At 63.7% G+C, this 24,945-nt stretch overlaps 2 protein-coding genes across 13 annotated transcripts in view; one reads left to right on the plus strand and one right to left on the minus strand.

Annotated features, from left to right (window-relative positions):
- Positions 1-2,961, plus strand: part of DENND1A (DENN domain containing 1A) — a 497,055-nt gene extending 494,094 nt beyond the window's left edge. For all 11 annotated transcript variants that reach the window (XM_037164241.2, XM_037164477.2, XM_037164323.2 and 8 more), the window contains one exon: positions 664-2,961. In XM_037164241.2, the coding sequence (XP_037020136.2) occupies positions 664-1,872 (1,209 nt within the window). In that variant the 3' untranslated portion in view covers positions 1,873-2,961. The remainder of the gene's footprint in view (positions 1-663) is intronic.
- An 87-nt stretch (positions 2,962-3,048) lies between these two features.
- Positions 3,049-24,693, minus strand: CRB2 (crumbs cell polarity complex component 2). Of its 2 annotated transcripts, none has more exons than XM_037164137.2 (13): positions 24,526-24,693; positions 18,131-18,454; positions 15,582-15,777; positions 15,342-15,481; positions 14,714-14,899; positions 14,420-14,533; positions 10,847-11,725; positions 10,250-10,758; positions 9,556-9,721; positions 8,575-9,361; positions 7,616-7,732; positions 6,968-7,085; positions 3,049-5,247 (listed from the first exon to the last, which is right to left on the minus strand). In XM_037164137.2, the coding sequence occupies exons 1-13, from the start codon at positions 24,632-24,634 to the stop codon at positions 5,023-5,025; spliced, it is 3,870 nt and encodes a 1,289-aa protein (XP_037020032.2). In that variant the 5' UTR covers positions 24,635-24,693; the 3' UTR covers positions 3,049-5,022. The 2 variants fall into 2 exon arrangements, with proteins under 2 accessions (XP_037020032.2, XP_053523776.1); XM_053667801.1 differs by lacking the exon at positions 3,049-5,247 and adding an exon at positions 6,522-6,857.
- Positions 24,694-24,945: the final 252 nt, after the last annotated feature.

Consider the following 24,945-nt stretch of genomic DNA (forward strand, 5'->3'; position numbering starts at 1 on the left):
TGGGGCAAGTGGGGTTGCTCCATCCCCACCAGAGAAGACCCCTCTGAGAGACTCAAAATAAAAATCCCTGGGTTCTGAATTACTGCAGACAGCCTGGGTCTCCCGCTGTGACCCACAGTCTGTCCCATCCCCCTCGGTGCCTGTGTCTTCACTCGAGTGGGGCTGCTGACTGGTCACTCGGGCGGCTCACGGAGCTCCCATGCACCCTCTGACGTACAGGGCCCCCAAGAGGAGGGAGGTGAGGCCCAGGCCGTGGAGCTTGTTTCCTCCCCCACCAGGGCGCCTTCACCAGAGCCCTGAGCCTCACTCGCCCTCCTGGGCTCACCCATGGTAGGATGCACCCACATGCTGTGGAAGGGGGAAGGGCCCGACCAGCAGACGGTCCATAAACAGAGTCATTTCCCTGAAGCTTTTTAGCAGCCCTGGCACACAAGGGCGGGGCTTTCTCCAGAACCCTGTGCACCATACAGCAGCCTGGGTGTGGGGTCCGGGCAGCCCCGGGCTCTCTGCTGGTGGCTAGGCTGAGCCCCAGCAGCTCCAAGTCCCAGGGGGCTGACCCCAGTGCGTGCCCGGTGCACTGGGGGGTGGAGGGGTGCGACATGCTGCCTTCCCGGCTGTCCCAGGGCGGCCTGTGGTCACTACCTCCCTCGTTCCCTCCCACAGAGGCTGGACCTGGGCCGGAGTGAGAGGAGCCATGGGATGCCGGGGGCCTGGAGGCTCGCTCACCCGTACAACAAGCTCTGGAGCCTGGGCCAGGACGACATGGCCATCTGCAGCAAGGCCCTGGCCACCTCCCCTGAGAAGCCCTCAGCCTTGCTGGGGGACTCCCTAGCCCTGCCCCGCAGGCCCCAGGACTGGGACAGCATCCTGAACCACAATGACAAGGAGGCGGCACCCACCCCAACTCCGGGAAGCATCACCATTCCCCGGCCCCAGGGCAGGAAGACACCAGAGCTGGGCATCGTGCCCCCGCCTCCCACCGCCCGCCCGGCCAAGCTCCAGGCTGCCAGTGCCGCCCTTGGTGACTTCTCCTCAGAGTGGCTGCAGGCCGAGCATGAAAGGCGCACTGGCCCGCTCCCCAGTGCCACCCCCCAAGGCTCCACCAAGTCGCTCCAGCCGCTCAGCCTGGCCCCAGGGGCCTCGGCCACTGACAGCGACGCCCTGCTGGCTCTTTTGGATCCTCTCAGCACAGCCTGGCCAGGCAGCGCTGCTCTGCCAGGCCCTGCAGCCCCGAATGTAGCCCCCCCAGTCACCCCTCAGTTCAGCTTCCCCACCGTGGGGACCCCCACTCCATTTCTGCAGCCATCGCTCAACCCCTTTGTCCCATCTGTGCCAGCGGCACTGCCTGCCGTGTCTCTGCTGTCCACACCAGCCCGGCCTTTTGGGGCCCCTCCTGCTTCCCTGGGGCCAGCCTTTGCCCCCAGCCTCCTACTGTCCAGCCCTGGCTTCTGCATCCCACCCAGGTCCCAGCCCAGCCTGTCTGCCCTCTCCATGCCCAATCTCTTTGGCCAGGTGCCCATGGGGGCCCACACCAGCCCCCTGCAGCCACTGGGCCCCCCCACAGTTGCCCCTTCAAGGATCCGAACGTTGCCCTTGGTCCGTTCAAGTGCCAGAGCTGCTGAGGCCATGCAGGGGCTGGCCCTTAGGCCTGGGGATCCCCCACTCCTTCCTCCCAGACACCCCCAGGGCCAGGAGCCAGCACTGCAGTCCTCTGCTACTCAGGAGGCCAGAGACCCCTTTGAAGACTTGCTTCAGAAAACCAAGCAAGACGTGAGCCCGGCTCAGGCCCCAGCCCCCACCCCCGCCCCCGCCCCCGCCCCAGCCCCAGGGTCAGTGGAGCAGCTCAGGAAGCAGTGGGAGACCTTCGAGTGAGCTGGGCACCGAGGGCTGGGGCAGCCGAGGACTGAGTGGTGTGTCTGCATGGTGTATCCACACCACTGGGCTCTTAGGCCAGCTGGCCCTCCTTTTCTTCTCGCTGTTTCTGCCCGGGCTCTGCTGGTGGGAAGGCACAGGCCCTCTTTGCCACCCCTCCTCCCTTCCACGCCACCCAGCTCTGAGGTCTCACCGCGGGGCAAAGGCACCAGCTGTGGTCTGGGACTCAACCCAGCTCCTGGGCACCCACCCCACCCTCCCCAGCACCCCTGTTGGGTTTTGCACTAAAGAGGTTGGCTGGGCCAAGGGTCGCCCCAGACCAGTCCTGTCCTGACTGGCCCAGCCTTGAACATCCCACCTCGACAGGCGCAGGTGTCAGCGGTGCCCTCAGCGTGAGCTTGTCCGCATGAAACATGCAGGGTTTGAGTTAGAAGGATGATCTACCTGGCGGGGCCTTTCCACCCTCTAGCAATATGCGCACTCGTTTTTTGTAAGTCTTCACCCCAACCCCCAAACTCCAGCTCTTTCTGGCTTGGTGGGGATTTGGGGACTGAGGGACCCTTGAGATCCCACATGATAACCAATCCCAGCCCCAGCCAGCCAGCCCCGTGTGGGGGCTGAGAGCACCAGCAACTGATTTGTAGACGAAAAACTAGCCACAGGTCCACATGAATTCGCTGAGGCTGGAATCAGACGCTGTCTGGCGCTCTCCCTTGATCCTTGCAGGTTCTCCTGAACTTGCTTCTATCACAGGAAATGCAGCCTCTATCTGGTGGGCCGGCTGGGGCCAGCCAAGCAAGCCATCCTAACTTCCCAGCTCCCCGAGCCAGGATGGAGCAGGGCCGGAGCCCCTTCCCCAGGCCCAGCGGGGAGTGCACAGGTGGCTTCCTGCAGGCCAGAGGCAGGAGGGCTGGGAGAATCCCTGCCTGCCCCCATCAAGATTCTTGCCAGACAGAAATTCCTGAGGCCAACATCACCAAAGCTAAATTGAAATGTTTTGTTATTGTTTCTTTTATCTTTTCCTTTTTATTTTATTGATTTGATGAATCTTGAAATTGACTAGTTTCAATAAACCAAGTTGAAATGTGACCCAACCATTTAAGAAAACAACCGTCTGAGACATGCAGGAAATTGTGAGCATTTTGACCTATTTCTCATTTCCTATTTGTGGACAGTCAGACAGTCGCAGAGGTGTCCGACAGGGCAAGGGCTTCATGGAGGTCCCCAGACCCCAGGGAACCCTAGTAACTGAGGGGCTGGAGGCCACCCCCCGGGTGGAGGTCTGGCCCTGAGGTCTGCTCCGACAGGGTGGAGGCGGGGGAGGTGCCCCATATCCAGGCCTGCAGGGACCTCCAGGACACTCGGGTGTTTCCAAACAGACCCCAGGCCCACCCATCCCAGGCAGGCCCCTGATCACTGCTGGGGGTGAGACAGCCCACCCCTTGATCTCTGACCCTGTGGCATCTGGTGGCACTGCCATCTCTTAGCGTGCCAGGGTGAACTTGCAAACCCAAGGAAGTGTGTATGTGTTCAATAAAACCTTCTTGGGGAGAAGTCTGGTATCCCTGTGTCCTTGAGGAAGTCGGGGTGAGGGAGGCCCCAGCCATCTTCAGCACCCCTCTGTAGAGGCAGGGCCAGGGCCCGGGGCAGCGAGGGGAGGTCTGCCCCTGGCCCACTCAAGCCTGTTCCCACTGGGGCCTCTGAGCCCAAACGGGCCCCTCCCCTCCCAAGCAAGGCATCGGGTGAGCTAGTCATAGGCCTGCTGGGTCCACAGAGCAGCGCTGCAGGTCACCAGTCACCAGTGGCACTGAGGGCTCCAAGGCTCCAGGAAGGAGCAAGTTCAGGGGACACCTGGAAGTTTGTGCCCGGAGGCAGGTGCCCTCAGGGATCAGAGGTCCCAGCGTGATGGCACCACAGAGGAGGAGACGGAGGCAAAGCAGCGGGTTCTTCCTGCGTGTGTCTGTCTGCAGGAGCAGCCGGCCCGGTGGTGCCAGCATCCTCGGCTCGCAGCCAAGAGCTTCCTGGAGTCCACCCCATCCTCCAGCGGCCAGGCACAGAGGGGACTGCCTGCAGGCGGAGGAGTGTCTCCGCGGAGGCTTCAGAGGGAAGCACTGGCTCCGGAGGGGCTGGAGAACCCAGAGGCGGGAGGGCTGGGTGGGGTGGGAGAGGGGTCGTTCCTTCATCCTCAGCACCCAGGGAGGCCCTACCCCCACCCCCCATCTTTCCTTCAACTCCTGACTTCTAAAAGGATGACCGGACAGCCCTTCCCAGCGGGCCAGCATTTAATGACGTCAAGTTCTCATCCCTACCACAGATGCTCACAGCAGCCCAGTGGGGTGCACAGGGCCACCTTCCCCGCTCTACCTACAGATGCCAGACCCCGAGGAGGGGCTGCAGACCCCCACACACCCTGGGCAGCCTGTGCTCTGCTCTCTGTACCTCCCTCCGCCCTGGCTATCATCTGTGTTCCTGAGGGGCCTGGCTCCGGCTCAAGGCAGAGGCTCGTCTGCCCAAAGCATCATCTGTTCTGGGAGCCAGGAGTCCATGTGGCCTCTGGCTACAGTCTCCCTTATTCCCCTCGGCCTCCGACCCGGGGAGGGGCAGCCCCCAGAGGTGGGAGATTTGGGAACCGGGGCCCCCTCCTTCGGCAAGCCCCAGCCTGGCCTCTAGAAGCAGTGCAGCCTTGGGTTGCCCCTCCCCATAGCTGTGCAGTGGTCCCCACAACCCAGCCTCCCCACTCCATGGGATGGCCTGGCCCACCACAGTTGTGCACACACAGCAAAAACATGGGTGTGCCCTCAAGCCCAGCCCCCCACACACACACCGGTGTCTGCAGACCAACAGTCCCAGGTGCACACACACACACCCTGGACACACCCTGTGCACGTGTGCCCTGCCTGCACAGCTGCACCCCTCGCCCGGCCCCTCTGCTGCCCTGAGTGGTCCCCTCTTCCTCCCTCCTCAGAGGGACAGAGGCAGGGGCTGCCAGCAAAGAGGACACTTCCCCAGCAGGTACCCTGTGCCCTGCAGCAGCTCCCCCAGGCCGGTGGGGGGGCCACTTCCCTGCTGGCTCCTGGAAGGGGCTTCCTCTGGCGTCCAGGCAGAAACTGTTCATGACCTCACAGTGCTGGAGCCGGTAGCCAGGGAGGCCTAGATGAGTCTCTCCTCGGGCGGCACCTTGAGGACTCTGTCCATCTCCAGCCGGGCCCCGGCCACCTCCTGCTGGCTTGGGCTGTAGGTACCCTCTGACTGGCGGCGCTTCCGGGCCGCCAGGATCCCTGAGAGGAGGCCCAGGAGGAGGAGGAGGAGGCAGGCGCAGGCTGCGGGCACCACCACCTCCAGCAGCGGGAATGGCAGCGGCAGCGGCAGGCTCTTCTGCAAGACGTGCGACAAGGAAGCCTCAGACGGCGGAGGAGGGGAGGAGAGTACAGGGGCCTGGGACTCCTCAGAGAAAATGAGAGTAGTGACGGGCTTCCCTGGGAGACAGTGAGAGCCCCGGCCCCAGGGGTGTGCAGGCAGGTGCCAGGGAGCCACCCGTCAGAGCCACTGCAAGGGGAGTCCTACGTGACAAAGGGGTTCTGGCCAGAAGGAGAGAACGCGATGACTGACACCTAGTCTGAGCCGAGCCCACCATGTGGGGGGCCGCATGGGACTCCACAGACACCACACCCCGCACGATGGAGCGGCAGAGGCCACCTCCTCGCCACCCGGAGCCCCAAGTCGGTCTGTCCGGGCCACTGATGTCTCCAAAGTGCCCGGAGCAGGCCCTGCATATTAGGCGCTCGGTAAGTAGTAGGTGAGAAGACAGGCTGTGCCCAGATTCCCTGCACACGCCAGACCAGTTGGTGGCACACTGGGGCTGCACTTCTCCGTCTGCCCCCAGCACCTTGCCATCTCCCCGAGCTTCAGCCTCCCGCCCATGCCCTTCCATCACTGGCCAACCTGAGTCTCAGCGCCCAGCCTGGCCATTTGGCCACCTCCTCCCCACAATAAACTCGTTCAATCTGAGGCCATGGGGACTTGACCCCTCCCCACCCTGAAGGGTGGCCTGGTGTTTCAGGGAGTCTATGGAGGCCAACCATGCTTAACCCCAAAGTGGGAGGGACCTCAGGCAGCAACCACAGAGACTCATGGGCAGAGATGCGCCCAGAACCCAGCAGGGCCTGCCCAGCCCCCGACCAGGGGGGCCAGACCAGGCTTTGGGGGCACCCATCAAAGATCTTACAAGGCTGCAATTCTGAAGTCTCAGAATCACAGGATTCCAGAGCCACAGGGCTCCCTCCGTTCTGAGAGGCCTCTGAGCCCACTGGGACCTGCGTCCCAAGCCCTAGGACACAGCCTGGAGAAGGGTCCCAAGGCTGGAGATAAAAGCCGGTCCAGGTCCAGCCCCGAGTGGGCACTCACCAGCCCGCACCCCGGGCACTTCTGGGGGAGGTGTAAAGCCATTATCTCCCTGCTCTGGGAAGATGGGCTGGGAGCCAGAGGCTGTAAAAGTCCCACTTGAAAGGAAACAGTCCCCAGAAGCAGAGGGGATTTGCAGGTTTACGACCCAGGCTGCCAGCAGCCTGTGGAGATCAAGGCCTCCGCCCAGGCTTCCCTGCCCACTGCCCCTCCCGCCCCCTCCCACGCCAACTGTGGGCTCACTGCTGGGCCAACCCCGGCCCCTGGTGGGGAGGCGGCAGTGGAGAGGTTCAAGCTCAAGCTGCCTGTGGGACCCCCTCAGCTCCCTGGGGTCTGCAGCTGCCTGCACAGCGGCCAAGCCCTGGGCTCCGAACCCCAGGCTCCCTGGGCCTTCCTGCTCTAGAATCCTGGCCCAGACCGCCCTGGAGATCACAGACCCTTGTTCACCAAATCCCAGAATTCCGAGATCCTGTGGGTCCTGAATCCTGTCGCAGGTCGGACTTGGAGAACCCAAATGTTTCACCTCCAGTCCCCAGAGGAGTGGCAGGGTCCCCCAGCTCTCCCCAGAATGACAATGCCTCCTGCTGGGGAGGGGGGCACGGAAGGGACCTGAGTCTCCCCCGCTGCTGCCCACCCCACAACAGGCTGGTCCAGGACCAGCTGCGGCACACGCCCCACCTCCGGCACAACTCACCACCACTTGGCAGAACTGGCCAGAGAACCTCGGGCTGCAGATGCATTCATACACGCCGCCCGCCACCCGGCAGGTGCCCCCGTTCAAGCAGGGGTTGGTTTCACAGGAGATCTGACACCTGGGAGGCAGAGGAGAGGGTCAGGGTGGAGGGAACTGCTTCCTCCCACGCCTGTTCCCCCAGCTGCTTTACTTAGCTCCTCAAACCCCCTTCACAGGTGTCCCTGTCCCTGCCTGGCAGAGCCCTGCCAGGTGCCCAGGCTCAGTGTGACCTCTGTCACCTGCCACCCACCTTTGCCCCAGCATTCGTGACAAAAATGACTCTCACTCCCCAGAAGCACAGGAGAGCCTGCGTAAAGGCCCGGGGGCTGACTCCCCGTCTGCAGGGACTCAGAACCTGCACCTCTACAGCCTCCCCAGGCAGTTGGTCCTGGCGCAGGTGCCTGTGCAAGGCACTCTGGGAAGCCCCTCTAGGCAACTGCTCCCCTGCCTGCGTCTACACAGCAGAGGACGGTCCGGGAAGCTCCAGGAAGTGACAAGAGCGGCCTGTCTGGCACTGTGATCACAGTGAGGGCTCAGAAAGTGAGTACCCGACCTCACCCACCCCGCCCAGCTCTCCATGCTCTCCCCCCATCCAGCCCCCAAACCCACCTCTGGCCAGCAAAGCCCTCCTGGCAGCTGCAGTTGACACCCCGAGGCCCATCCTCACAGGGGCCGCCAGCAAGGCAGGTGATGTTCAGGCTGCATTCCTCTGGCACAACAGGCCACCTGGGGAGAGAGCACGGAGCTGGACTGGGGGCCTGGGGCCTGCCCACCCGCTGCCGTGACCACAGGCCACTGGGGCCTCTGTGTTGTCATCTGTGGAATTCAGGGCCCACCTCCCACAGTCCCTGATATCAGTCATGGAAGTGGGCTGTGAGGAGGAAGGGAAGGGACACAGGGCGGCCACTCTGCCGCTCCAGCCCCACCCCCAGGTGTGCGACCTCTCCCCCCAGCCTGGGACTCTCTCCCATGGTCCTTGGAGAAGCTGACACGATGGAAAAAGGACTCTCCTTGGAACAAAAGCAGATTCCTAAACATGAAACTTGGGCCTCACATTTGGGGGTGGGGGGGCAGGGTGGGGGGGAGAGATGGGGAAGTCAGCCCCCCACCCCACAACCTTCCACCAACCTCCCATCCACCAGCCTCCCACCATAAGCGCGGCTCCAAAGAGAATGGGTGTCAGCGCCAGAATGAACAGGGGACCATCTCACTCTGCCGGACCCGCAGACTAACGAGTGAACACCAGTGGGGGCAGCTGGGCAGGAAAGCCTCAGCCACGGTTTCCTTCCAAGACCAGCTCTGGGTTGCCCCACCGCCCAGACCTAGACGAGAGGCTGTTTATCGGAAATCCAAATTTATCCGGGCGGCCTGTATCTTATCTGGCAAGTCTAGGGGCTGTGGCTCCCGTTCACAGCGCGGGCGCGCAGGCTCAGAGGAGGGAAGGGGCTGGCCCGCAGACCCTCTGCCCGACCCTGGTCGCCCCCTCCCCGCCGGCCTCTCACCAGCAAACATGTGCCCGCTCCGGTCACCCCACCGACCCACGGAACCCGGCCGACCCGCCCCCGCACCTGCAGCGCGGTCCCGCGAAGCCCGGCGGGCAGCGGCACTCGAAGTGGCCGTCGGGGTGCGCCTGGCAGCGGCCGCGGACGCAGGGGGCCGAGCGGCACGGGTCGGCGCGGGCCTCACAGCGCGGGCCTTCCCAGCCCGGGCCGCAGGCGCAGGCGAAGGCGTCGAAGAGGTCGCGGCAGGCGCCGCCGTGCAGGCAGGGCGAGGAGACGCACACGGGCTCCCCGCGGCAGCCGAGGTGCGGGGCCGGCGCTCCGGGCCAGGCCGAGAAGTGCCCTCCGGACCCGGGGGTGGCGCCGGGGCGCGGGCGCGCCAGGGGCAGCGGGAGGCCTCCGAGCGCCACGCGGCCCAGGCAGCCGGTGAAGTTCTCCGCCAGCAGGACGCGCGCCGCGCCCGGGCCGCGCAGGAAGGACAGGTCACCGGCCAGGCCGTGCAGCGCCACGGGCGTTGCCGCACCGTCCAGCCACAGCAGCCAGCGCGATGCCGGGGCTGCAGGGCGCTCCATGGCCAGGCTCACGCGGTGCCAGGCGCCGTCGGCCACGTGCGGCCTGGGCGCGGGCAGCACCGCACTCGGCAGGCCGCGGCCGCTGCGCACGCCGGCCGCCAGCGAGCCGTTGCGCACGGCCAGCCAGACAGCTGCGAGGGCGCCCGCGGTGGCGCGCAGGAGCCCGGCCTCGGGATCGCGCGTGCGGAAGGCGAGAGAGAGACCACTGAGTTCACCCTCCGCGGATGCGTTGTGTCCACTGAATGCGACCGGAGGGCCCTCTCGGAACGTGGCTTCCGCCACACCTGCGGGGACAGGGAGCGCTGGTGAATGCTGTCTTCCTCCAGAAAGTCTGTCCCTCTGGGTGCGGTGGTCCAGCTACACTGGGCTGAAACTGTTGGCATCCTGCTCCTCTATGAGCCTTGAGGTTAGGGGTGGAATCTAACCCAGCTTGCGTGTCCAGGACGCAGCATGTGGGCTGCCCAGGGCACACACTCACAGACAAAGCCACCAGGGACCTCCTCGCAGGTGGCAGGCTGGACGCAGGGCTGGCCAGGACACCACAGCTGCTGGGCACACGTGGGCCCTGTAAAGTTGGCAGGGCAGGTGCAGTGGAAGTCATTCCAGGTGACCAGGCAAGTCCCACCATTGAGACAGGGGTCAGGCTGCAGGAGAATCAGGACAGGGGTCGGCGGGGGCCTGCAGAGGCACACCCCACCACAGCCGTCCCCTGTCCCCAGTGGTTCTCAGGTGAGCACCTGCCACAGATGTGTTCCCTCCTCACAGAGAGGAAGCCACTAACACCTCCATTTTCCAGACCAGGGAACTGAGGCACACAGAGAAGCCACCTGCCCGAGTCACTCAGCCAGCAAAAGCAGGAGCCCAAGTCCACACTCAGGCTCTTCTACTTCCCAGCTGGTGCTTTGCTCGTGAGCCAAGGGAGCCCTGTCCCCCTCCCCCAACAGTTCCTGCATACAGGTTTAGACGGCCAGCCCCTGCTGGGCTCAACGTGTCTGCCTCAGACAAGGACTGGGCGAGAGGCATGGGGCCCACCAGAGGGCAAGAGCAGCTGGGCCAGAGAACAGATGACTATGAGTCCTTCGCTGCCGCCACTCTCTGACCGGGGGACCTGGGGCAGGGTGCTTTCCTCACCAGGAGAAGGACATGCTGCCCCGGAGACGCAGGGCACTCACACTGCACATGTCCTCGGAGACACAGCCCACGGTGAGGTTCCAGGACTGCCTGCTGCCCAGCTCCCTGGGCTGGCTTGAGTTCCCCGGTGGAGGTGGGAAGAAGGGGAGCTGGAGGCCATTGAGTCGCAGATCCTGGAGGCAACCTCGGAAGGGCCCCCCCCAGGGCTGGGCATCGGCAGGGGGGAGTCGCCCGCCTACATGCACCTGCTGCGTCAAGCCCTGCAGCTGGTCGGACCCGAAGCTGAGAGTCACGAGGTGGCGGAGCCCATCGTCCCAGGGCCCGGGAAGCACCAGAGCAGGACTGCCCAGCACCTCGGCCCAGACCTGGCCCTCACTCAGGAACACGGTCAGGGTAGCTGCTGAGTCATTGGCAAGCTGGAGCAGCAGGCCAGCGGGCTCCCGAGTGCGCAGGAGGAAGGACACAGTGAGGTTGGGGCCTGGCAGCTGGTGGAGCAGGAAGGATGCGGAGCTCGGGGTGCCCCCCAGGCCAAACGTGGCAGCAGGAACCTCTGCAGGGAGACAGGGTGCCAGGCATAAGGCCTGTGGCCTGGGGGAGGCAGGGCCTCTGCCCCGGGGCCCACTTGGCTTGTTCCTCACCATCAGCGCATGTGGGACCACTGTAGGGCCGGGGACAGTCACAGTAAAAGTGGGTCCACAGGTCCACACAGGCCCCACCGTGGGCGCAGGGTGGAGGCTGACACTGCTCACGGCGCTCGCAGCCCAGGAGGACGTTTTCCCCAAGATCTTCAGGCAGCAGGAGGTGCCCGTCCACATGTACATCCTGGAGGCAGCCCGCAAAGGCCACGCCACCCAGCTGGACAGAGCAGGACCCGGCAGGCGGCACGGCGGTGGAGGCGGCAGGAGCCGGGGTCGCAGAACTGGAGGCCACGCAGAGCTGGGCAGGGCAGTCCACGTGCCAGAGCCGCAGCTCCAGGATCCCGAGGCCAAGTGTCACCTCCACTCGGTGCCACTGGCCATCATTTAGGGACAGGTCTGGCAGCCTCAGGACAAGTACAGCATTACCGTGACTCCAGAGCGTGGCCTGAAGTGTGGCCGCTGCCAGTGCCAGCTCCAGCTTCAAGCTGTCCTGCCTGTCACTGCGAATGGCCAAGGAACCAGCAGGCAGCGTGGTGCGAAACCTCAGGGCCAGACCCAGGTGGACGCCGGCTGGCACCGACGCCCGCACAGGGTTCCCGGCCACGACCGAGAAGGTGGTGTTCTGGCCACACGAGGGTCCGTGGGAACCAGGCGGGCAGTGGCAGACATAGCTGTGAACTCCAGACTCGAAGGTAGGGGTGCAGGTGGCAGCCGGTGGGCAAGTGTGGCCCTGGCAGCCGGTGAGCTGCACGGAACAGTCACGCCCGCCCCAGGCCTCGGGGCAGCGGCAGAGGTAGCCCGCCACGATGTTGTCGCAGGCCCCGCCATGGAGGCAGGGCTCGGACAGACATTCGTCCACATCTTCCTGGCACGTCAGGCCTTCAGGAGAGACCAGGCCACGGCTCAGCACCCAAGGCCAGAACCACAGTCTCGACCCAGAGCTTGCATGCCTCTTGGGACAGGGACCTCAGTACCTGCCAACCAAACCAATTCCCAATTCCCGACAGATTTTTCGTGGTCCCCGGAAGTCCCTGGAGGCTGGAACCCATGATACCCATTTCTCTGCCCAGTCCGGTGAGTCTCCATGCCCTGTGGATTCAATCTCCTAAACACTCTCCAATCTGCCCTTTCTCCCACCGCACCCTCCTGCCTTACCCGCTCTCTGGGTCACAGTCCGGCTTCCTCCAGTCTGCCTGACTTCAGAGTCCCCCACCCCCACCATCCACCCCTACAAGCAGCCAGAGATCTATTTCTAAAGATCACCTGGCCAGGCTCCGCTGCTGCTTAAGGTCCAGTCACTCCCCCTGGCAGTTGAGATTCCACACGGGCTGGACGCTGCCAGTCACTCCAGTCTCAACCCTGCTCCCTACAAACCTCAAACTGCCTGTTCCTCCAAGATTTTCCTGGAAAGTCCGGACCCTGGGGCTTTGCTCATACCGTTCCCTCTGCGTAGAATGCCTCATCCTCCCTCACCCTGCCTTTCAAACTCCTACTCATCCTGCAAAGCCCAAACTCAAAGGGCCAATCCCCTAAAAGGCTGCCTCTGACTCCCAGCCCCAAGCTACTGTGCCACTCCCAACTCCTTGCCCACTTCCAGGCACAGCGCCCCAGCACCCTGTATGAAGTGTCTGCGCAGCTGAGATCTCCCCCAGGAGCCTGGCCCCAGGAGCCAGCCAGGACCCAGTGCAGCTTTTGTGGACAGAGTGATGAAATGGAGGAGCGGGAAGAGGTGGGAATATGCGGCTGTGGCGCTCCCAGCAGCCCCCAGGCTCTAACTTCCCAGTCCCTCTGCCCTGAGGTCCCCACACAGGCTGCGAAGGGGTCGCCTCACCCTTCCCTCCAAGAGCTCCCAGGCCAGGTGCTCTGGCCCCAGCCTGGGTCCAGAGCTCACAGCCCAACCCCAGCTCAGCCGGAGCCCCCACAAAACCCCAAGGCCAGCCCAGCTCCTGTATCCCAGCTGGAGGAACTTGGGCCCAAAGAAGCCACCAGTCAGCCCATAAACAGCATAGTCTCCTTCTGAGGACAGCAAGCTCCACCTCCCCGGCCCAAAGCCACTGTTCTCCATACCTGCCAGGAGCCACAGGACCTCCAGGAAGGTCCACGGAGCCCACAGCCCCATTGCACTTCCCCGATGTCTGGGAGTACTGGGCGGGCACTGTGGCGGGGGAGCGGCTGGAGAGCAGAGCTCCCTGCCTGGGCTGGCCGCCTCCTTCAGGGCCGGCTCAGGAATGCCTGGCTCTGGCCTCCCCCATGCCAAGCTCGACCCAAAGGGAGGATGGGGATGGACAGTGGCAAGGAGCCCAGACCCACAACCGGGGGGTCCCCCACCTGGACCCTGACCTCGCTGTCAGCCATCAGCTGAGCTCAGCTCCTGCTGATGCTGGGGAATCTGGGGGGATGACACCCCCTCTCTAGAGCCTCTGTAGCCCTATCCAAGGGGACTGAAACCCCCACCTCACAGGGCTGTGGGGAGGCAGCAACAAAATGCACAGGGAAAGCTCTTCAAAGACAGGGCATGTCTGGTGGACCCACTGTGCGCCAGGCACCCCAGAGGCAGGACTGGGGAACCGCAGCCCACAGGAGCAGAAGAAGGGCCACCCAAGGGTGGAGACACTGAGTCCCAGTGCCGTTGGGTGGGCGAAGGGTAGAGGGGATGGTGGCGACCACCACCCCTCCCCCGGGCATGTGAGCCTGTGCCCAGGAGCCCTGCAGGGCTGAGCAGGCAGTGTGCCCGCACAGGAATGTGGGCGGTGTGGGGGAGTGTCACAGGCATCCCAGAGGGAGTGGGGACCCTCGGTGAGTAAGAACTGCCTTGGGTTCGCCAGTGTCCAAGTGGGAGGGTGTCTGTGTGTCCGTGAATCTGCTGCACCCAAGGCAGGGAGACGCTTTCTGTCCTCCCAGCTCCTGCTTCACAGACCCCAGCTCCCCAAAGGTCAAGCTCCTCCTTCCGCAGACACTGCCCCCAGCTATCTGCAATGCCCCCCCTTCACCTTCTCTGCCCTGGCCACAGTGCCTCTGTCCTTCCCGAAGGCCCCTAGGCCTCTGCCCAGCCCTTTGATGTCAGGTGCCTGGGGTTCTCTTTGCCCATCACACCACACTTTCTCCCAGATGACCTGGGCTACCCAGTCTTGGACCCTAGTTTCCTGACCCCTAGTCTCCGACCCCAGCCCCGGCCACACCTCTGGGCCCCAGACTGTCCAGCAGCCCCCACCCAAGCTCCTTCTGGGGGTGCTCCACAGTCACTCTGCCTCAGTGTGGACAAGGCTGATCCCAACATCACCCAGGACAGAAATTCAGCTGGCACCCGTGATGCCTTCCACTCACACCTGGATAACTGTCAGGACCTGCGCAGTGTCCCTCCTAAATCTTTCTCAGCCTGACTGGTTATCTCCACTCCCACTTCCAAAGCCCAGCTGTGTCCCAACTTGGCTCTCACCTGGGCCACTGTGCCCACCTCCTCTCTAATCTCATACCCCATCAGTCTGGCCCCCACACATCAGCCAGAGGAACCTTCTCACCCCACACCCACCGGCTCCACCCTTTCCTGCGCCCGTGCCCACCCCTCCCCAGTACCTGTGTAGCCATCCGGACAGTGGCACTGAAAGCCGTTGGGCAGGTCCTGGCAGCGGCCTCCACTGAGGCATGGCCCTGAAGCACACTCGTCCACGTCCACACCGCAGTCGTCCCCTGCAAGAGGCCCAGTTGCGGTTCCCACCTGTGCCCTCAGCCAGACTGCACCTGGAGGGGCCCGTCTTATAGCTGGAGAGACCGAGGCCCAAAGAGAGGCGCTTGAACCCAGCCCGGCATCCCCCAGGTGCATTTGGATACAGGCAGACCTGCTGCCCTGAGAGGGGGTGGGGAGCTCACCCTCGAAGCCCGGAGGGCAGCGGCATAGGAAGCCGGCAGCATCGCGGAAGCTGAAAGCGCCGGAGAAGGCGGCCTGGGCACCCCCGTAGAGGGCCGGGTCCGAGCGCGGCAGGCACTGGCCCCCGTGCTGGCAGGGGCCTGAGGCACATTCGTCCTCGTCCACCTCGCACAGGTCACCACTGTAGCCTAAGGGCACATACACGTGGGTGTCAGGTCACACGGAGCCCTCAGGCAGCGCCCCAGCCCTGCCCCACAGATGCCAGGCCGTCACAAGGCCAAGTTGGGACAACAGCTCAGAACACCATGTTCCCGCCTCCCAGAAGAGAGGGAGACTCATGGGGGGTGGGGGGGGGGATGACCATGGCGGTCTTAATCAGCTCAGCATCATCTTACTAGTATTGCCAGAAGTGAGAGACTGCACGTGCCAGGCCGCATGCCAGGGCTGTGTGGGCATTACACCTGTACTCTCTCACAGCAACCCCGCGGGAAGCTGCTATGATTAGCTCCATTTTTCAGATCGGGAAACTTGGCCCACGGACAGCGCATGCGCACAGGTGCACAAGGGTCCCGCCGCCCCAGGCCGCGCCTGCCCACCGGCCTGCGCAGGCGCCCTCGTGCACACACCCACCTGGCCAGCAGAGGCAGCGGAAGCTCCTGAGGCCCTCGAGGCAGGACGCGTTGTGCGCGCAGGGCATTGACACGCACTCCAGCACTTCCTGCTCGCAGCGCACGCCCTCGTAACCAGTGTCCGAGCAGTCGCACCGGAACCTGCAGCGGGGCACGCACTCGCCTGCAGCCCCCTGCCTCCACCGCTTCCCCAGCCCACTGCGCAGCCTTCCCGCCTTCGCGCACCAGGCCGCACGCTCACCCGTTGACCAGGTCATGGCACACGCCCCCGTGCTCGCACGGCTGGCTCTGGCACTCGTCCAGGTCCAGCTGGCAGCTGGTGCCCCCGTATCCCGGCGTGCACACGCAGCGGTAGGAGCCCACGCCGTCCAGGCACGAGCCCCCGTGCAGACAGGGCGCCGAGGCACACTGGTCCACCTCCACCTCGCAGTTCACGCCTGGACAGGGCCAGAGACGAGGACAGAGGCAGGTCACCCGGAGGGAGTGAGAAAGAGGCCCAGTAAGGCCTACTCGAACCAGTTCGTCACATGGAGCGGAAGCTGAGAGTCCACGAAGAGAGCCTGCTGGTTCATTCACCCCGAGTAGGTGTTTCTCGCGCCAACAGTGGTAATAGGGTAGAAACAAAAAGACAGACATCCCAGCTCCCTTGAGCTCACCGGTATCTAACCCAGGAGATGGGCTTTAAGTCGATGTTAACTAAACGAGGAGTGATTTTTAATTCTGATAAGCTCAACAACGAGGAAGTACTGGATTCTGTGAAAGCAAGAGCCAGGGTTGGCCTGGGGAGCTGGGAGTCAGGGGAAGGTTTTTGGAAAAAGCCTTTTGAAGGACAGAGGTGGGTGGGGAGTCGCGGAGAGTGGGGAGCTTTCTAAACCACTAGGATAGGGGTCTATTTGTGCAGTTGGGTTCAAGAGAGACTGTTTGTTGGTCAAGAGCTGCTTGGGGGCAGGCAGGCAGGATGCCCCAGGCAGGGCCCAGGAAGCCAGAGAGCTAAGGGGAGAGTGGAGGAGGTGCGCCTGGCATGCGGGGTGGCCAGGCTTGGGAGGACCAGGTGGCGTATGCTAAAAGTATTGAGCAGCCAAGTTACATGGTTCTATTTGCATCTTTAAAGGCGCAGTCCTCTGGCTTTGAAGAGGGTATAAGGACGGACCCCAGAGAGGGACATAGCCTGGCAGGAGATGCTGCAGCAGGGAAGCAACTCCTGGTTTCCCCTGCGCTATCTTGCTTTTACAACAGAAAGTTTGAGTCCCAGGAACCCTCTCCGTCCTGAGCAACCCCCAGAGGTTTGGGCGGCTCTCGGGGGACGGGGGCTGTGGAGGTGAAGGGAGATGGGGAGTCCATCCCAGTGTGGAAATGTACTGCCCACTTCATTGTAGAGCCCACCTGTCACTGTAGACTCCAGTGGCCCTGCCCCTGCCGCCTACGTGGGATCGATCATGGGGACCAGGGGCCCAGCTGGCTCCAGCAGGAACCTTACCCCCTTCCTCGCTCAGTGAGCACAAAACAGCCCCCCCTTCCTGTGACCCTGCACTCCTCCTGCCCTGGCCCCGCTCCCACCCTCTGTGCCAGGGGGAGCCAGGCCCAGGCAGCCTGGAATCCCAGCCTCCCCCGCCTGGCTGGGAACGGAAGGAGGGGCAGAGAAGTGAGTCACACAGACACTGCCCCCACTCACATCTCACCCAGAAAGCATTCCCCAGAGCGTCTGAGCACCACAGGCCCGCGCACATACCTGCTGGCCCTCACGCACGCAGCGTGTGAGCACAGAGGCATTCCAGGAGCCCAGACACCTGCAAACACTGGCAGACACCCAGGCCCTTTGCGTGGCCTCACTCACACCACACAACTCACCTACCCAGACACCGAGGCCCTCGGATGGTGAGAAAGACACGTGCATCCCGTTTCAGAACCCATTTTCCTCTGTGTGCCGAGACCCACTGCTCCACTGTAAGCACCTGCCTGGGAGCCCTGCCCCCCAGTCTGTGCCCCTTCCTCTGAGGTGCCCTCACACTGCCCTCTGCCCTCAGGTGTCTGAAGCCAGGGTGTCTGTACAGGCACCTAGTACAGGCTCCCAGCTGCCCTAGACCCGGCCACCTTCCAGACCTGTCCCCAGTGGCGCTCTCCTTCCCAGCTCCTCGCCAGTCACTCCGATGGCTTTTGGCCTTGGAGCACGGACGGGACTAGAGCAGGGCCAACCTCTGGAGGAAGGAGCTAGGTTCTCTCAGTGTCAGGCCTTGGATGTACATTATCGCCCACTTCCCACTGGAGACTGCAGGGGCCGTGGGGGTCTGTCAGCCTTACAGTGTGAACGAGACGAGCATTACAACCCAAACTGTACCTGGGGTGTTCGTACTCTAAAATCACCCCCCGAGCCGAAGGTGTCTCCACCACCGCCTGACACAGGTCTGGAGTGAGTAGATGTGAGACACACGGTCCAGGTGTGCATGCAAACCAGGCGCACCTGGCCTCCCGTCCCACCCGAGGGGTGTCCGTTCCCGGCACATACAGAACTCTTGAAGGGACTGAGCTAACCTGTGTCCAGTGCCTGTTATGTGCCAGGCTCCACACCAGCCCTGCCCATTCACACTCTCATCCGGAGCTGCCAGGTCAGCCCGAGAGGCATCAGCTCTGTAGCAAGACCCGGAGTGGCTGAACCCGAGAGTCACCAGGTGTCTAGAAGCGGGGAGGGGGCGGGATGTCTATACTAAAGCCAAAGCTGAATTCATGACTTCGCACTCTGAGCCACTGACAGCAGCGACATTACGGACCTCTGGGCCCAGCCCGGGCCGTTACCTGCATAGTCAAGGGGGCAGTGGCACTCGTAGCGATCAGCCAGGTCGTGGCAAGTGGCCCCGTGGTAGCAGGGCCGGGACGCACACTCATCGATGTCCAGCTCGCAGCGTGGGCCCTGGAACCCGGGCACACAGTAGCAGCGGAAGTCCCTGGGACCTGGGCCCTGGGGCACACACAAAGCGCCGTGGTAGCAGGGCTGCACGGCACAGCCCTGGGGCTCCGAGGGCCTGCAGGTGTAGCCGCCGCTCCCTGTGGCCTGGCACTGGGTCCCTGGAGCACACGGGTCTGAGGTGCAGGCACTTGGGGTCTGCGCTGTCACTGTTCCTGCAGAGAGACGAGACAGGGTGGCCAGGGGCTGCCAGACACCCCTCCCCACACTCTCCATCCCCAGACCCCAGAGCCAGAGGGCGGCAGGGGTCCGCCCACACTCTGCAGGATGGAGAGTGGGCCAGGGCCAACCAGCCAGGGCCCAGTGTGCTGCCCACAACTACACGCGGAACTGGGACGCTTCAGGACCGCCCCCGTGGCAGAGAAGTGGGACCTGGGACACCAGGCTCCCTGCTCCGGATTAGCGAGCTGTCCTGTGCTCATCACATCCCTGCAGCGCCTTTCTGAGCCGGGCCCTGACGAGCCCGTTGTACAAGAAGGCAGTTGGGGGCCCAGGGAAGGAAGGAAGCCCTTGCCTGAGACCACACAGCAAGTCAGTGCCGGACAGCCTCCCAGGCCTGCCCGCTCCTTTCAGTCCCACCGGGGAGGGGTCTCCTTGGGTCTCCCACCTGTGGCCCACCCCCTCCCAGAAGGCCCAGGAGGAACTCTTCCCAGTGCCCCCTCCCCTGCTCCTACTGGGGGTCTGGTAACTCCATCCCTGCATGAAATTGAAGATGAAGGACTTCAAAGGCCCTTCTCCCCACCCGGCCGCCCTGGGAGCCTCTCACATGGTCCCTGGCTCTTGTTGTACCCCATCAGCAACTGCATAAGCAGCCAGCTTCGCCTGGACCCTGTTATAGGGTTCAGGACAGGTACTGAGACCTGGGGGCTGAACCCGTGGTTCTGGCCATGTGCTGCCTGCACCCTCTGCTAGAGGGTCACCTACTGATCTGGAAGCCCAGCCAGGGAGAGAGCCAGCCTCCCTCTCGCCCTGCCTCCCCGCCTGCCTGTGTAATTCTGGGGTAAGAACTTGGGCTTTGCAGAGAAACAGCCCTGGGTTAGAGCCCAGCTCAATTGCCAGCTCTCAGACCTTGGGCTAGTCATTCTCCTGCGAAGCTCCGGTCCCCAGTCCTAAGAGGGGACTCTAGAAGTCCCAGTGTCCTAGCAGGATGGGTTAGGACTCTAGCCTCAGGTGCTGCAGTCAAGTGCTCACTTGTAGAAATGCAATAAGTGATGGGGGAGGGGAGCCGCCCACAGGAAGGAGCCCCCCCCCCCACCTGGGGCTCTGAGAGGTGCCCCTTCTCCCATCAAGTTGTCATCCAGACACTAACCAGGCCCTGCACCTCCCCTCCCCCACCCTGGTGAAGACCCCCAGATAAGGCTCGGCCGCCTCTCAGGCGTCATCCACATTCCACCAGGCAGGGCTGTCCACTGGCTGGCCCCACCCACCCAGCCTGGGCCAGGCACCATGGGGACAGGGGTCTGGGAATGCTGACCGATGCACAGACTCGGGGAAGACTCAGCTTCCACCCCACCCTGGAGCACCTGGTACAGCTCAGCATGGCTCGCTGACGCCCAGGCCCACACCGGGATCCAGGGCCAGACAGGGGGGCAGAGTCTCAAATGCTGTCCGGCCAGATGCCCACCTGGGCCGTGGGGTCCACAGACGCTCTCTGCCCACTGTTCCTCTGTGCAGTCCCGGGCTCAAGGGCGGGGAGTGTCTGAGCCCCTCTGAAGGCTGGCAGAGAGCAGCCCGCCGCACTCCGCACTCTGGTGGCTGCGCCCCCTGGGGCCAGATGCTGTGCTGGGCATGGGGAGAGGATGTGATGGTGGGGAATCGAGCTCCTTCACATAGGAACAGGTGTGGCGCCAGACAGACCGGGCTTGGGGTGCAAATGGTGCCCACCTCGTGGAGTGTTGTAAGGGGCCACCAAGGTGACCCCAGTGCAGCCCTGGCACCCAGCGGGCCCTCACTGAGGACTCTGGCCATTGTAACCCAGGTCCCTTGACCCAGCCCAGCTGGAGAGGAGGAGTATGGGAATCAGAGCCCCCCTGGGAAGGGCCTGTCTGCTGGGCCTGTGCTATTTAATTCCAACATCCACGTGGTCCGAGGGACCATACCCCAATCTGGAGCTTTGCCTCTGGTTCAGAGCTCTCCAGTTCAGAGCGCCAGGACCAGGCTGGGTGTATAGGGCCAGTGCAAGTAGGGAAGGTGGGTGCAAGTGGGCAATGGCCCTAAGTGACAGAAGCCCAGGAGATGCGTCCTGCCACCTGTGAGGGAGGAGTTTTTGTCAGAGCCAGGAGGAGAGGGAGGGAGCTGCCTGTCACAGGAGGCATGCAAGAGCCCCCAAAGCCTGCATGTGTCATCTCATATAATCCTCATATCTACCTGAGGAGGTGGGGGTGCTCTTACGTCTGGGCCACAGTTGAGGAAGGCGAGGCTCAGGGGAGAAACACAGCCCCACAGCCCATGAGGAGTTGGAAGCCAAACCCAGGTCTCCCTACTGCAGAGCCTCCAGTCAAAGTTTCTGGAACCCAGCCCCGCTCTGCCTGCATTAAGAATGCTCATTCCTGGGCCCCACTCCAGACTGCAAGATTCAGAACCACTGGGCCTCGGGCCCAGGAGTCTGCATTGCAACATACTCCCTGGGGATTCCTTTGTAGTCAAGGCTTGGGAACTGCTGACCTCGCGTTCTGTGTCTCCCAGGAGCGAGCCCAGGAGGCCCCGCCAGCCCAAGCCTGTGGGGAGGAGAGGTAAGGGCAGAGGAAGGGCCCTCCCAGGGGCCAGGCTGGAGGGGTGGGGCCTGTTGCCAGGGTGATGAGGGGCCTGTGCTTATCTTTACAAATCCCTCCTGACCTCTCAGGCCTGGGATGACCTAGCAGGGGAGGGATTAACTAACATTGCCCCTCCCCTTGGACCTGCTGCCCAGCCCAGAGAAGACCCAGAACCCGCTGCCTCCGGGAGGGGAGGGACTGGCTTTCAAAAACAGCAGCCGTTTCCTGAGTGTGTCTCAGAGCCGGTGCCGCGGGCTGCCCTACACATATCGCGTATTGTTACATTATTGTATTGATTTAAACCGGAAGACATGGGTGCTGTTAAAGAAAACTATGTTTCCAATCCAGCGATCACAAACCTGCCCAGGGTCATCCCTCTAAAACTAAGAGGCACATCAATCCTCCGCAGACCTCCGAGAGGCCCACGCGTCAACCTGCGCGGGTGGAGTCTCCTCTGGGCTCTGGTCCCGCTCTGCCTCCCCGGGCCCTGGAAGGGTCTCCAAAGGCCTGCTCGGCCGTGAGAATGCAGGTCCAGTGTCTGCCGGGCAGAGCGGGCCATCCTCCGCGTCCACCTGGAGCCTGGCCGGCACCAAGCCCCATGGGCTTCGGCCTGGCTCACTCGTTGCTGGTAACTCCTCTTTGGGGCGTCGCTAACAGGCCTGCGATGCCTGACGGCGCCTTGAGCACTGTTTCCTGAGGGGGAACTGGGGGCGCTTCTTGTCTCGACGTGGCTAGAGGAAGGATATCTTTACGAAGCGACCCAGTGACTTTGCATGGTAGGCACACAGTGCACTGTCCAGCTGGTGTGTCACAGAACCGCACACTTGAACCTGCACGCTTGTATTACCCAGCGTTACCCCTTGAAAACAACAGATTTCATCTAAAAGTCACAGAGAAAAAACATTTTAGAAAGAAGCGGCCCATGTTCTGGCAGGCGGGGGCTCCTGGGGAAGGGAAGCACTGGCCTCTGGTCAGCAGGCCCTGGGGCTGGGACTGAGTCACCGTGCGGGCAGGAAGGTTTGGAAGATTCTGTAATCACAGATGTTTGCCCCAAGGTTAAAAGGCACAATCTCGATCCCAGTGGCCACAGCAGTCACTGCTGGGGGTCTTTGGCCTGCGCCTGCCTGGCACTGCTACGTCCCAGAGCTTCCAAACCTCGGTCCCAGAGCAGTGGGCGGGGAGGCTCCCCCAAAGTGAGGGTCCGAGGGAGCAGGTGGGGCCCTCGCCTGCCGCCCAACAGGCCACCAGCAGTTATTTCGATTTTAACTGCAACCGGGCTTCTGGCTTGTCTCAGGTTTCCTTTGAAACGGGATTCCTTGCCAGACCTAAGTGGAAGGACCAGGCCGTATTCTCCTCAGCCCTCGGGGTCAGTCGGTGGGTCCCCTTCACACACAGGCACAGAGATGTGACTTTGCACCGGCTGGGCCTGCAGTCTGCTGTGACGTCCTGGCCCTGCCACCCAGCTCTGTGACTCTGGGCCCCACTGCGGCCTCTGCGAACGGCGGCCGTCGCAGGGCTGAGACGAGAATCGCTTTCGGTTGCGTTGGTCAGCCTGGCAGCTATTCGTTTGTTCGTCACCAAGTCTCAGCTGGGGGCGAACACCAACTGTCCTGCAGGCCCCCGCCCAGCTCTGGAAGCGGGAGGGGCCGACTCTGGACGGGACTGCTGCCCCTTTGTCAGCCGGGCTCCCTTGGTGTTTGGGGAGCAGGAGGGGCTGAGAGCCCAACGCGCGCCATTGTACTCTGAGATGCTTGGTCCCCTCCTAGCAACCAGTGGGGCCTTTGTGGCAGAGCCGGGCCGGCGGGGGGGCAGGCCCCAGAGCTGGGGGCCCAGGGCTGCAGACCCCCGTGCCCTGCAGGATGGAGCTGTCCCGGCGATGCCGTCTGGGCCCCGTGCCTCCTGGCACTCGGGCCTGCGGCGCTGGTGTCAGAGATGCTCACACCCGCTGTGCCCTTGCCCTGGTTTCAGGGGCCCCCGGGGAGGGGTCCCCCACACAGAAACCACGGGACCAGGCTGCCCTTGGAGACCCTGGCGTGGCGGCGTGGGGTGGGTGAGTCTGCCTGAGGCTGCGGCATCCATCCGCTGTGTGCTCACTCTGCCTCAGCGTTCACGTGAACGCACATTTGAGTGGGAATGCACACACATCGAGGGACGCACACTGGTGGTGCGGGCACTTGTAGGTGTGTGCGTGCATGGTGCCTGTGGACACGGGTTCAGGTGCTGGTGTGCGCCCTTGTGCGTGCCACGCCAGTGTGCAGGTGTGTGCGTGCGCAGCCGTGATTTGAGGGTGGGCACACATGTGATTGGTGTGTGCGGGTTTGCATGTGTACGTACACGTGTGTGCACACTGTAGCACAGGGGATGGGCACCGGACCCACAGACCAGGGTCTCTCGTCCCTCGGTGCAGGATGCTGGCTCTAGCTCCTCTGGCGGGCCCCAGAGTTGCCGGGGCAGGGGGGACCCAGCCCATAAGCCTCCAGCCCTCCCTGAGCCTTGGTTTCCTCCACTGCAGAACAGGGTCCTCATCCTCCCCATGGGCCCCCTGGGGAGTGGGGGACGGAGGCTTTGTGAGCCAGATCCCATGAGAGGCCGGATAAAGGGGTGTAGGAGGACTTGACCGCCCCCCGGAGTCTGAGGAGGTGGGGGCTTCCCCAGCGGCGGTGGAGCCCAGCCACCCGCCTCCCTGGTTCCCTCCTCCAGCAGCGGTGGCGGGGGCAGGGGACTTCCCAGGCCTGGCCCCAGTAGCCATAGTGACCGAGACAAAGCGTCCCCCAGACCCCCAGGAAGAATTCCAGGCCCGCGCGCACACGTGAATCCACTTGGACAAAAGCAAAACTGCCTGGCGAATGGGGTCTGGCTCCGGGAAGCCCCTTCGGCCGCATTTGGGAAGGCCCCCCAGACCACCTGCAGCCCCCAGCACAGGCAGGGCTGGGCCACAAGTGGGGGGGATACAGGCAGACATCGGCTCCCCTGGGCCTTGCCCTTGTTCAACCCAGTCCCCTGGGCGGGGGCCTGCTGCCCCCACCCAGGCTCCTGTGACATGGCTCAGCCCACCCCACAACTTGCCTGCCACCCCCAGCTCCCAGGACACTGCCCTCCACACTCAGGAAGCCTCAGGTGGTCTCACCCGGGACAGCTCATCCTACTTCCCAGCTCTAACACACCCACCTGCGCACCACAGCCTGGCACAGGCCCCACAGCCCAGCTGTCCCCAGCCCCAGGCCACCCGTCACCCACGGCACAGCCGGCCCACATGCCCCTCACAAAGCCCCCAACACACGGCAGCCCCTGAGTCCAGGACACACTGGCCTCCACATGAGTTCCATGGCCCACAGTGGCACACGCCCCCCCACCCCGTGACTCACCCCAGCCCTACTGTGGGGCCGGCACCCACAGGAAGAGCCCCAGGGCCTGTGGTGTTTGTTATGGGGCCCTGCCCCAGGCCTCCCCCCTCAGCTCGTGCCCCAACTCACCGTCCAGGAGGGCGAGGGCGAGGGTGAGGGCAGGGGCCCCGAGCAGCAGCAGCAGCAAGAAAGGGGCTGAGGGCCTGGGGTCCTGGGTCCCTGGCCCGGCCAGCGCCATGGCAGCACGCTTCGCTGCCGTGGGAACAGGAGGCCTGGCCGGCGGTGCACCCCCCTCTCCCTCCAACCAGCACTAATGCCGTGGACAGAGGCCCGGCCCCTCCCTCCCTCCCTCCTCTCCCGCCTCCTCCCCCAACCCGGGCCCTCCCAAGCTGCTCCACCTCCAGGAGGGCTCTGGAGGAGGGGTCTGACCCTCCCAGTCTCCCCAAGGCCCCTGCCGGTCTGACCTCACCTCAGTGCCCACCACTGTGTCCCTCCTGGCGCCCCCACCCCCTCGTCCCCCCACCTCCCAGCTTTGCTGCCGCAGCCCAC

The sequence above is a fragment of the Artibeus jamaicensis genome, unplaced genomic scaffold (assembly GCF_021234435.1).
Source record: "Artibeus jamaicensis isolate MK-2021 breed Jamaican fruit bat unplaced genomic scaffold, CSHL_Jam_final contig_471, whole genome shotgun sequence".
NCBI classification, from domain to species: domain Eukaryota; kingdom Metazoa; phylum Chordata; class Mammalia; order Chiroptera; family Phyllostomidae; genus Artibeus; species Artibeus jamaicensis.

Bases quoted from the DNA above. Each gene is read 5' to 3' on its own strand.
- CRB2 (XM_037164137.2), bottom strand. From the start codon at position 24,634: ATGGCGCTGGCCGGGCCAGGGACCCAGGACCCCAGGCCCTCAGCCCCT. The intron at 11,726-14,419 runs GTACTGGGGAGG...TCTCTCCTGAAG, and splicing joins CTGTCCGGATGGCTACACAG to GCCTGACGTGCCAGGAAGAT. The intron at 9,362-9,555 runs GTGAGTGTGTGC...CTGTCCCCGCAG, and splicing joins GGTCCCTGGTGGCTTTGTCT to GTGTGGCGGAAGCCACGTTC.